The following is a 12,660-nucleotide window of genomic DNA, read 5'->3' on the forward strand; positions in this document are numbered from 1 at the left end:
TGTTCCAGGGACGTACCAATGGATATGGAGTGATCTCCAAATTTCTTGATTGTAAAACTAATGCGCAACCTATGATAGTATTATATTATAATGGCATTTTATCACAATATTTAAATCCAGATTTAAGGGAATGCCTACGCTTGGTCCCTGGCATCTGATTGAATAAGCGAATTCATTAATGAACATGTTGAGAAAATGTGTTGCAAAAATGACATTTAAGGAATTAGGGATATACTTTAAGACATTTTATTCGTATATGTTACAAGTTTATTTCTTTACTTGTATTTCTTTCTGAGGGTTAGTAGTGCTAGAATACATACACCAGTCTCATTCCATAAGCACTTGCTTTATATTCACTAAAGGCAGAGTTCATAGGAGAATTTGCAGGAGGGTTGGGATTTCAATTCCTTGACCTCACTGTAAATGACCAACAGCAGTAAGCTTGGCTGGCCCTGTATAAGGTATAGTTAAATCACCGACCCCCCCCCCCCCATATAGGACAACCATAGCCCTTCTTGCAGGTGAAATTTTCCACCGATGGCCCTTCATGATGAATAGCAAAGTGAAGCAGCTGTAACCGTAACAAATGTCCCCTACCAACTCTCCCTTTAGTGAATAAACTACATGCAATGCGCTGGCCTATCTTGAGCTAATCTGGGGTATCTGGAGAGGTACCAGTGGCTAGCGAGCTACCGGTTTCTATACAGGGGACTAATTTAGCCAAGGTCTGTGGCAAAAAAACTGCAAAACTTGCATGGCTCCATTAAACTGGAGCCAAGGGCTCCTTACATAGTAACCAGCATCAAACTGGAGTGGCTGAGAAGCAAACCAGCAAATGCTCAATGGGCTAGTGCCACAAAACTGTTCCTCCTATCTACCTTTGTAGGTAGGTAGGTAGGGTACAGTGATATACTGGCCACTGGCCTTAAAGTGCCAAGTACTATTTAATTTTCTTCCCCCTCCAGCTCAGTGCTGATCCGCGTCCTTTATCGAGCCCAATGCTTTCCTAACACAGGTTGGACCTTGTTGGCACCCAGAGCACTTTAAATACCTCGTATCCCTAGTCTCACAGACCTAGGGGATGGTAATTATTAATTAATTTGAATATAATTTAAATAAAATGTATGTGATATTCATATACTGTAGCTACCAACATATTTTAGAATATGTTCTGCCAATGGAAATATATTTTGTAATTATTTTCCTATATCCAGGAAACAGACTGTGATTCTCTTTAGTGTACAAATAATCTGAAATATATATTCTTATAAAAAATTGTGGATATAAAATTGCATAAATAGACAAAACAAATAGCGCTTACATTATAAGAGTCGAATAATATATATTTATAGCTTGTTCAAAAGTAATATTGATTAGTGAATTATTTAAAGAAATAGATACATTAATGAATAATGTATTGTGAGATAAATGCAATTTATACCATAAAAAGCTATTCTACAGCTTAAACGTAATTTAATCCAGTACCGAAAACCATCTTTCGCTTTGTTGTTATTATTTTAGCATGCCTATTTTCAAGTTGATTTCATATTGGGTTCCATTTGATATAAGAATGCAACAGAAGAAGTATCTGTGGAGGAATGAAATGAGACAGAAGTCTAATTTCCTAATAACGAAAATGAAATAATGCCTGTACCAATTAGCAAGTTGGAACATGCATTAAAAAGCACAGTTTTGGGGACTAGACTATACCTTTTTTTTATATCTCAGCTGGAACATCTATGGATAATTAATGTCTTGCAATTTCCATTTATTTCTCATGATCCTTTGAGTTCTATTGTTGGCCCGAGCAGAAAGTTGAGAGACACTTTCCGGACTATCTGCGTTGGTTTAGTGAATGCACTAGACACTGTTTAGAGCTGTCGGTAAATACAATCACGTTCAGAGGATTAAAGCTTTTCGGGGTAGTAGTTTTTCTCATATTCGGCACAACAGAAACTAACGGGTAATTTTTATGTAAGTGGAAATACATATCGGGTGTATGTATGTGTGCGTGTATGCGTATGTATATATAAATATGTATATATTCTAAATAAATGTGCGGGAGAGGCAGTGGGAATAGTGGGATCAAGGATCATGTGTAATGTGATAGTTGCCCCTTTAGGTAACCAGTATTTGCTATTGAGGAACTAGATTATTGTTTATAGAGTAGAAGTCCTTATGTCTCCATGGGGTAAATTCACAAATTAAGGGCAGTTTTGTTTTTACATTTTGTGTCAAAGTACCAAGGTTCCTCGTCAAGTTAAGAAAAAAATCCTCACTTTCTGTAACGATGCCATGTCTGGGAGATACAGGTACATCGACAGTGTTTCTGCGCAGGGGTAGAAGTATGGAATTCTGGTAAAGAATGAATCAGTGAAAATCCTGCCTCTCCCACATACTATATATATAGGGCATGAGGAACTGAAGTAAATGTACTATGATATTACCTATATCCTTCTGAAAGCCTGTCCTGGGTTTTATATTAAAAGGGAATATCGGAATATATTCTACATTTTATAATTTGTGCCAAATATTATTGTTTAAAATGTTGGTAATCCTTTTTTTTTTTTTTTCTTCTTCTTTTTTTGTGAATATGTATTTAATATATAGTAACATTAAAAAAGCATCTACGCGATAAATACGAAAAAAATAGACCAGATAGACTGTATGCAATATGTAAATAGAAATGTTGCGTCTTTAGGAAATCATGTTTTAACTAAATTATGTAAAGCAATTCTAGCTATCTAAATTAGTCATTTTTAAGATTTCATCTGTATTTCTAGTTAAACCTGTTTTGGTTTGTTATAATGATTTCATTTAATAAATATTAATATACTAGGTGTTTTGGATATTTGTAATAAAAGTGTAAATTTCTAAAAAAATTATCCAGGGTTCCTGTTTACAATTAAATATTACTACAAATAAACAAGTATATATATACGCTGGGGGCAAGCGAATGCCTGCGCGTGTTTGTGAATTGACTCATACAAAGGAGACCTTATTACGCGGCCTGACTGAAATCAGAATGCAGTTGTCTGGAAAGTAAAAGAAATTCTGGTATTTAAAAAAAAAACCCAACAAAGTGGACAGTGCTTAATAAATAAAAAAATGTCACACTAGATAAATAAAAAAAAAATATATATATCACATTGTACATAAAGGGTGGGCTTTAACAATAAATAAATAAATAAATAAAAATGGGCTGCTCAGGCTTAAATGCCCGGGCCTATTTTTTGTCCCAGTCCGGGCCTGAGTATGGCTACACTAAAGTCTCTCCTTGTATTCCTCCAACGCTGGCTCTTGGGGCAGGTAGATACAGCCTACCTATCGTTCAAATGCATAAATAAGAGAGAAAACACACATCAGTTTTCACAACACCTTCATTTTTTGTGATTCCAGGCAAGTCACCTTTAATGTAGCTTCACATTATATACATTTGTTAGAATATTTTTTGCCACAAGTTCACATGAAAAAAAAATGCAATATAATTCACTACAATAAAGGGTCTGTACAACGGAAAGGGGAGAAATCAGGAACCAAACTTACAAACAGGCCAGAACCAAAGAGATGAATACAGAGTGGGCCAAAAGTACAGTACTGATCGGTCGTGTTTAGTCTATTAGGTTCACTAGAACCAGCCGTCGTTCTCAGTACCCAAAGTAAAAGAAATAATAAATAAAATGCCGTGATCCTATCAGTGAAGTAAACCTACTTTTGGCCTACTCCATAATAAATGCAGGCTTGGGTACCTTCCCTTTTACAAGGTGTTCGTCTTCTATAATCCCCAAGCTTGACGTCTATAAAACCAGCTTTGCTGCAGGGGTTGCATGCTGCGTTCGTTCGCTGAGCCTGTTTTTAATAGCATTTTAAAATCAATTAACAGACTGGAAAGTACTCTCACCTGGTGACTTAGCATAGTTTCCTAGAGAAAGCAAATTTATTATTTCATATATATCAATATATATAAATATATACGGTATATATATCATCAAGCCTAACAATGCAGACCGGATCCCAGACTGTTAAATTCTCCAGATGAAATATCTGCCACAGCAAATCATATCCAGACAAACAAACATAAATTCCAGTTAACAAACTTAAATCTAATTTAGCTTTGCCTAATTCAGAAATAATCCCTTCTGAGTCCTGCAGGGATTTTTCCCTTTTTAAAATGAAATTATGCCATTTTACATGCATTATTTTAAGCTCAGCAAAAATACTTGCATAAAACGAGTTAGAGTTGAATCTTCTCCCTTGTTGTTGCATCGTCACTCTAAACTATATAAGATCTGAATCCATCTGAGGAGATTGAGAGCACGCTCTCATTGTCTAAGCACACAAACACCTGTCTTCTGTCCATTTGGCCAAGTGGGCTTCACGAAGCCCAGGGCACTCACCATGCGTTCATGTGTTTGGGTAGGGGCATTCTCACTAACACGAGTTTGATGATAAAGCCTACAGTTTTTTGGTGATTCTTTACTTAAAAATGCCCTGGTCTGTGGCTGGTGGTGTGAGGGAAAATGTTGGAATACCAGTCAGATACTGCACATTAATAACACGTTTCATAAGCATCTTTTTGTTATTTTTGTGTACATGCGGATTTGATTTTTTGCCACGGTTTTATGGTCACATTGAAAATGGCACAACGGAGCCAGGTTCTCGAACTGCTTTCGGTAGGAGGGATTATTGAGTCTTTTGGCCACCATCTCTCTTTGAAGACCAGCCCTCCTGTGACTTTGGTCTGGGAGGGAAGAAGAAAATAGCAGACCTGGTTACCCTGTGGCCTTAAAAATGACTTGGAGCACCTGGGGCCTTTTTAGCCAGAACTTCAGGGGAAAAAAACAACATATCCCTTCAGAGAATGTGGCCCCCAAAAAATGGAGTATTTGGTGCTCACCATGGCCCATAAATGGACGTACTGCCGGCAGTGGACTGTGAAGGATGAAACATCCCTTTCGCTTGTTCTGGCAGTGCCAGTTTGCACGGGCTTTGGTGGGAGTCCTGAAACGGGAACTCAAGGATTCTATAGAAAGTAGGTACCACCGCTCTGTACTTTACGGACATTTTCCAGGAACACACGGAGGGCAGCATTGATGATGCTTGGCATCTAACGTGCTGTGAAAAGGACACCTCGTTTTTTGCCAGGAACCGCCTGGTGTTAAGAAAAGGGAGCAGGTTCCAATTCATCCACAGCCTGACGAGGGACTGCTCTCTTATGGGCAGTCTAGAGGAGGGCTAATCCCTCTTCTGCCTCTACCCCTTATTTACCCCCACCTGGCCACAAACCTACACCATCACCCATTTCCCCCTGATCAGTTTCCAATGCGCTAAACCATGCGTGTCATGTCTGGATATGTAAATGTACTCTGCTGCTGTAGTGGACGTGAATCGCCCTGTGTCGCAGTACTTACTGATGTACGGTATTTAAGTGCCATCAGAAGTAGTTATTTACTCGATCACATCTTAACAAAAATGCTTTAAATAGAAGGGGGAAAAAAACGCATGGGAGATGCTGGGAGCATAAACAGCTTCACGGTAAAAATGCTGCCCACATTACAGAGACAGGGGCAGTGAGATTTGCTGAAAAGGTTATGTGTCCTTTAACTCAGCAAGTAGGTAATTGTTACCAGTAACCGTATACGGCTAAATAAATTGACATGAAGTTTAGGTAGCTAACTACGCCATGCTTAATGAACAGTTAACTTAAAATGCATGTTTGGCTGGATAAAAGTAAAACCAAAGAAACTGTGTATAGCCATAGGATTTACAAAAGAATAGTATTGATAATTTAGACAGAAACAAGATGGATCCCGAGTCATTTAGAAAAGAATTCACTATACTTTATTAGTTTTTCCCCCCATACATGTTTTACAATAAACCAAGCTTATATTCCATCATCATGTGTGGCTCTCCTATGATTTCACTTTGTGAAGGATCTGCAAAAGAGAATAAAAAAAAAACTTACACTATACTATAAAGATGAGCCAACTAGTGCAACGGACATCAGTTAAAGGTACACTCAAGCCCTCGTAACATAAGACATAAAAGCTTACAGTTATTGTAAAATCATTGAGTATTTACATAATATGGAATTGCAAAATGAAAGCAGTGTGTAGCCATATTTACCATTGAGAATATCTTCAAAGCCAATAGTTTCATCGGTCCCTCTCAATGACTCTAAAGCAATGTTAGAGCTCTGAAGGAATGGAAGACGCTGAACCTGGGGTAAAAACATTCAGTTAGAAATGGCGGTCACAGCTCCTGTACACAGTAGGTATGAAGCACCCAGCGGGAATTGCCCAAACGCTGCATTCAGTAGCTTACCTGTTTGACGGCTTGAAATTCCATTTGCAGTCTGAGTGGTGCATGCAGTCCTTGGATATTTCTTAGATTAGCCAAGCTTACTTTGTCTTGGTTTAACTGGAACTAGAAAACATTTGTACATTTTCAGTACAGCAATGTAGAAAACATTATTTTAAAATTCATTAGTTTAACGGTATGAAAGCCCAGGTTGTTATTTTATAACAATTTTTTTTGTACTTTTTTTTTTTTATACCAAAACATTCATAAAGGATTCATAGTTTGATGGCCCAAAGAAACGAATATACTGTGGGGACTGCTCTCCTGCCATCTCGTGTTAGTAAACTGATGCATTGTTAAACATGAACACACACTCAGCTGGATATTGGCTTCAACTCTAACTGCTTAAACAATCTGAAGCAATGACAGTTACTCGATACACAGAAGTTTAGTCTAAATGAAGCTATAGTAAGTATGCAAGCAAGTGAACTGGCAATATTTAGAAGACGTGTGTTACCTAAGAATCAACAACTCATGAAGGATTGCATTCGCCTTTTTAATTTTATGCAAATGCATAACAAACACACACATATATTTTATTCCATTCATTTATACAACTTGCATGTCATGACTTTAGATGCCATGGTGAATTTGGTCATGGTTCAACCAATATTTTGTAATTTAAAAAATAAATGCATTAATACAAGTATGCTTACGTTTTTTTCTGACAGCTCCAGAGGATGACTTGGCAGAAGTTCATTTTGCACACTCCTAAATCTACAATAGCAAATAACAATATGCATGTTATCGAGGACAATAATGTATACATGGTTAACCATCCAGAAAGCTGAGAAATTAAGATTTCTCATTTGAGGATGTGACATTACATTCATTCTGCTGATTGAGACTCATACATACCCTGTACGGAGAGTATCATGGACTCCATACCCTCCATACTGTGTGGAAAGTTCCCCAACCGGGATACTGTCCTTTAGCTGAGAGCCGAGTCCCTTGGTATTCTAAAACAATAAGAAACACGTTTAACATCTCCAAAAATCACTCTGTTTAAAAAGTAGTGTTTGGAGAAGGCACAATATAAGTTATATAGAAGTTATAGAAGTTTTAGGACTGCCTGATTTTAGACGAGTATCAACATTATTATTTTAATAGCAGACTACTCAAAGGATCTGAAAGTCAGACTTCAATTCTATACCTCATTATTTTTAAGAACGTGTAGACGGTCAAAGTAATGCAATGAATGCAATGCAATAAAACTACAGGATGTGTAAACCAGGCTTAAAGTCCTATGGAAAACATATTCTCCTTGATCATAAATACAGCGCTGTATACAGGCAGTAGGTTTGTATTGACAAAAAAAAAAAAAAGGCTGCACAATCACTACACTGAACTGATTCTTTATGTTAATGAAGTCCATTCTTCCAGAAACTTCTTTTAGTCAGTGTCCGATCAGGTGATTAAGACAGAGCCATTCTTTTGTTTTACCATAAGGTAGTATGATAAAGAGTTAGGCTGTTTGTCTAGTGGATTGGGCTAACATAACAGAGCTAGAACACATACAAATAGCCAGGTACCTGAAAACATGCAAAAACTACAGCTTTTTCTGTTTAACACAATCTTGTTGAAAATATATTTTCAATTTAATGCTAGTAATAAAAATGCCTATTTTAATAGCGCCAACAGCTTCCGCAGCGCTTCTTACAGTATATACATATATCCAAGGGGAATGACTGGAGTTGACAGACTGACAAACCGATTTATTATGTAATGTCAAAGACACGAGAACAAAACATCACCCCAGCAAAAGACCTATTTATTCCCGACAGTCAGGTTAAGTGAAGACCATTAGGACCTCTTCCCCTTTCGCATCCCCCTCAAACATGTACAAGCCAGGCCTCCATACAGGAGAGGCCGGTGACACAGCAACTGAAACCGAAACCCAAGCACAAAGATATCAGGCTTCACCTAACAGTCCCCTCTCTGACACAAGCACAAAGCACACACAATGCCGGTATGACGGACCAACGGAACTCACCATGATTACACCGAGAGTTATAATATGATCGCTTGCTTCCTCTGGAACACCAACCAACACCGTCACTAACAACTGCGCATGTGCGGCTTGTGCGCGCCGTGATGACGTACTCGCGAAAAACCTGTGAAGAGTTCCAAGCACTCAAGAAAAACCTCAAACGCTGCGCTAGAGGAAAACGTCTCCATTAGCGTGATTGTTGCGTTTGAACGAAACCACATCTGATTGAGACATACTTTATTGCTATTAACAAAATGGCTCCGCTTGTGGAGGAGGCGCAGGGGTTGACGAAAAACGGCGTTTAAGAAGTTGGAGAATACGGGAGTAGCCCTCATGGTTTTCTATATGAGCCGTTCGTCCTACGAGCTAGAATGAAAGCAGTGGAATACTTAATGTACCAGTAAGCCGAGCGGTCTGTATTAAATGGGACCTTGCCGGCTCTCCTCATGATTCCCTTATAATTATTCTCGGTAATTTATGAGGGAATTCTAATTTTTAATACCTGAGCTTAGGCATGGTTTTTGAGTTCATGTATGCATTTCAATATCAATACACGTGATATACATACAGTTTTTTTATTGTGTGTGGTTTTCATTTATTTTGCTGACTATGGAATCTGAGGACACTATAGATATTGAGGGAAACACCCCCTTTTGGGAAATGGGTGGGCGTGTCAAGACCCCGCCCTCGCGACCCGTAGGATTCACGTGTTGGTCCAGAGAAGTGGCGAGAGTGATCTATAGATGTAGTAGGCGCTAGACATGCGCAAGCAGACCAAACACAATTAGGACACATTTTTCATTTAGTTTTTGGACAACAAATTGCCATGGAGATGAAATATGTTCAGAAAATGTTTTTTCGGAACTAAATTCATTTTTTTTGCTCACTCGCTCTCACGCCCTCCCTACCTTTGCAAACAACCGCTTCCATTTGTCTGCTTTACGGGTATTTGTCAGGCCTCTTCAGCCTGCTTCTGCAACAGTACAGAGTCTCAGCGCACACCACAGGAACAACCTCTTCCTCCATTGGCTTAGGAGGGAGGAAACGCTGCAAAAGAGAGAAAAAACAGGATAAGAGAATGAGGAAAAAGCATAGTGCTCTGTTTTTGTTTGTTTTTAAGGGGCTCCTTCCTCATTTTAAGACATTTAGACTTACAAATCGGGCAAAAAATTAAATTTTTTCCATTTGTTTTTGGCCCATCCGCTTCAGGAAGAGAATTCTCCTCGATCCTCCAGTCAGGGTAGAGGACGTCACCGAAAGTGCCATCCTTTTCCCCTAACTTGAACTCAGAGCAATATGGCGTCGCATCCTGTGATGACCTCTCCCCGATCCGTGGAGATGAGGGCGAAGATTGTAGATTGAAGGGAAGATAGAAGATGCAGAAAAGGAAGTGGTCGACAGAAGTGGCCGTGGTCAGCAGAGAAGATAGGGAAACATTGAGAGAGTGTGAGTTTATGTGGGCCCGCCTATTTTGGATGAAAATTCTGAGCTTTTTGCTTAGTTTTTGTCCGATTTGTGGGGGTTTAGCCTTGTTTTAGCTCTAGTTTAACTTCAGCAGGACCATACTAGTAGAACTAATGTCATGACATTACCCTCTGAATAAAGTATGTAGTGTAACAAGATTTCTGAAACTGTATGTGTCTTAGAACTTAGCGTTGTAACCTCTGCGATCATGTCCCTGCATCCGTGGCAGGGGGAGGTCACCCCCATGGGAAAGCCCATATCAGGGCCTTCCTCGAATAATCGATATAGCAGTAATCTCATTAATTTGTGTTTGACCTTAAAAGACATCACGCTCATGTCTGGCATCATTAGCCAGCGCCTCCTGGGAGTTTGAATTATGACCTTTCTGTGACCTCAGCAGTTCCTGTCCTAGTTAAACACTGAACACCATTTTCAATTTACCCTTAGATTGTGTGTCTACTGAACATTACTGATGGGTTTTCCTACTTGATTTCTGGTATCTCGACCTTAAAATCAAGGATAAACTGGGTCAGGATGCCAGAAATCTGACCCAGCTTGCAATTATGTGTGAAGACCTATTCTTATCAGTGACAGTTGCACATATATATTTAACAGAGATAAAAAGTGATTATTCTCATTTTTGTATTCCTGAATAATGTCTACCAATTTATACAATATTTTATTACTCTTCCATTAATGAACAAATAAACCAGTTGGTGATGGTGGACTCAGCCTTTTGGATAAATCATGGTCCCTGTCAGTGGGTTGGATTAAGTAGGAAATGAACATGTCCTCAAAGTTGATGTGTCAGAAGCAGGAAAAATGGGCAAGTGTAAGGATCTGAGTGACTTTGACAAGGGCCAAATTGTGATGGCAGGAGGACTCGGTCAGAGCATCTCCAAAACTGCAGCTCTTGTGTGGTGTTCCGGGTCTGCAGTGGTCGGTACCTATCAAACATGGTCCAAGTAAGGAAAAGAGGTGAACCGGCAATAGGGTCATGGGCGGCCAAGGCTCATTGATACACATGGTGGGTGAAGGCTGGCCCGTGTGGTCAAATGCAACAGACAAGCAAACTGGGGTATCAGAACACACAGTGCATTGTAGTTTGTTACGTGGGGGGTGGTGAAGGCTCGCCCATGTGGTCAAATCCAACAGATGAGCAAACTGCTGTGTGAGAGCACACAGTGCATTGCAGTCTGTTGCATATGGGGCTGCATAGCCGTAGACCCGTCAGGGTGCCTATGCTGACCCCTCTCCACTGTAGACATACTTCCCAGAAGAAGTGGAGGCTCTTATAGCCACAACATGTGTGTGTGTGTGGGGGGGCATCTGCATGTTAATGCCAATGGCTTTGGAATGGGATGTCCACATACTTTTGGTCATATAGTCTATATACAAACAGAACGGAATACCCTAGGAAACATATTAATGCAGGTTTCGGGCTGCTGCTGAAATGACAAATATGTACATACAACAAGGCGATGAATCAGAAACTGCCCCGCAAAAGCATATGTTTCAGCATGAAGCAACCTAGGTGCTTTTGCTAGGGATATTTCACCACTTTGCATGCAGCCATTTCCCCTCCAGTGTCTTGTAAAGTACAAACTGGAATATTTCCATACACAGTTATCACAAAGAAAACGTGTGTGACTAATTGGTTTGATCTATATTATTATTATTATTATTAAGTCCACCTTAAAATGCAATTAAAGCCGCACCTACTGTGAAATATATTGACGTCGTTTATGTCCTTTGAGTTGTTGACATGTTTTGGTTGAATGAACTACATATTTGAATATACCCCGAAAGTGAGAAAGCACAGTGTAGGAGTCACAGTGTTCCAAAACAAGATTCTCAAGGGTGTCTCTAATCATGTGTCTGTGCTAAAATTGAGCCAGGAAACCCCTAAATGTGACCCACCCTTTCCTGAAACTGGGGAAAGTGTCGAGAGGCAAATTAGACTACTAAATGTTCTTTTAGCTATTTTTGTGATAAATGGGGTTTCCTATCTCTTTTAATATAACCATTGCTTGCATCCATACATTCATTAAATACAGTTTTGGAAGAGTATGTTTAACAGTTTATATGTAAATATGAATCCTTTGCCTTTTACTATTATTTTGTTTTGTGTTACTGGGTAGGGTTGTTGGCAGGCACCAGCTTGGAGCCTAGGTAGTTAAAGTTTTAACCTAGCACCCTGCTGTCACTGGATGGATCTAGCATTAAAGCATGGGCAGTGTCAATGGTATTTCAACACAAGCACTACATGCTAATACAATTTAGTTCACTTTGTTTCTGGCCGTTACATTTCATTCTCCCTGGTAAAGTAAATACAAGATCTCCTCCAAGATCCTAGAGCACTGACTATAGAACTGGTGTTTTGCAGACCTGGATGTCTGACAATAAAGCGTACAGGGCTATAACTCTATTCGCTTATATAACTTTCAGGGATAATCATTCTCCTACAGAAGCTGAATATGTGATCCCTTAGCCTGGGACACCACACTTTCCCCCGGTTTCCCAGTCACTAGCCGAGACTCAGTGTAGGGTATAAACCAAAACGAAGACTGATTTATTTTAGACACACATGGCTGGATATATCCAGCAAAACACACATTAACATAAAACAAGATATTGGGATACAAACCGCCCCCTTAATCTGCCTCCCAGAGACAACAGGGGCAGTGATGGGATTAACAGTACAATAGGGTCCCAGCTAGCTATTACTGGTGTAAATCAGTTCCAGGGTTTGGCCGGGGTAAAGGTCTGTAGTGGTGGACCTGGGGGGGGGGTGATTTATACAACATTTAAGTACACCATGGGGGAACTGACTTATACAACATAGT

The 12,660-nt window shown here is 39.4% G+C and overlaps 1 protein-coding gene across 1 annotated transcript; it reads right to left on the bottom strand.

Moving 5' to 3' along the window:
• Positions 1-5,815: 5,815 nt before the first annotated feature.
• POMP (proteasome maturation protein) lies at positions 5,816-8,409 on the bottom strand. Its single transcript, XM_053456390.1, has 6 exons — positions 8,354-8,409; positions 7,219-7,319; positions 7,017-7,077; positions 6,325-6,426; positions 6,127-6,220; positions 5,816-5,936 (listed from the first exon to the last, which is right to left on the bottom strand). Exons 1-6 carry the CDS (start codon positions 8,354-8,356, stop codon positions 5,869-5,871), a joined length of 429 nt encoding a protein of 142 aa, XP_053312365.1. The 5' UTR covers positions 8,357-8,409; the 3' UTR covers positions 5,816-5,868.
• Positions 8,410-12,660: the final 4,251 nt, after the last annotated feature.

This window comes from Spea bombifrons, chromosome 2 (assembly GCF_027358695.1).
Source record: "Spea bombifrons isolate aSpeBom1 chromosome 2, aSpeBom1.2.pri, whole genome shotgun sequence".
Lineage (NCBI taxonomy): Eukaryota > Metazoa > Chordata > Amphibia > Anura > Pelobatidae > Spea > Spea bombifrons.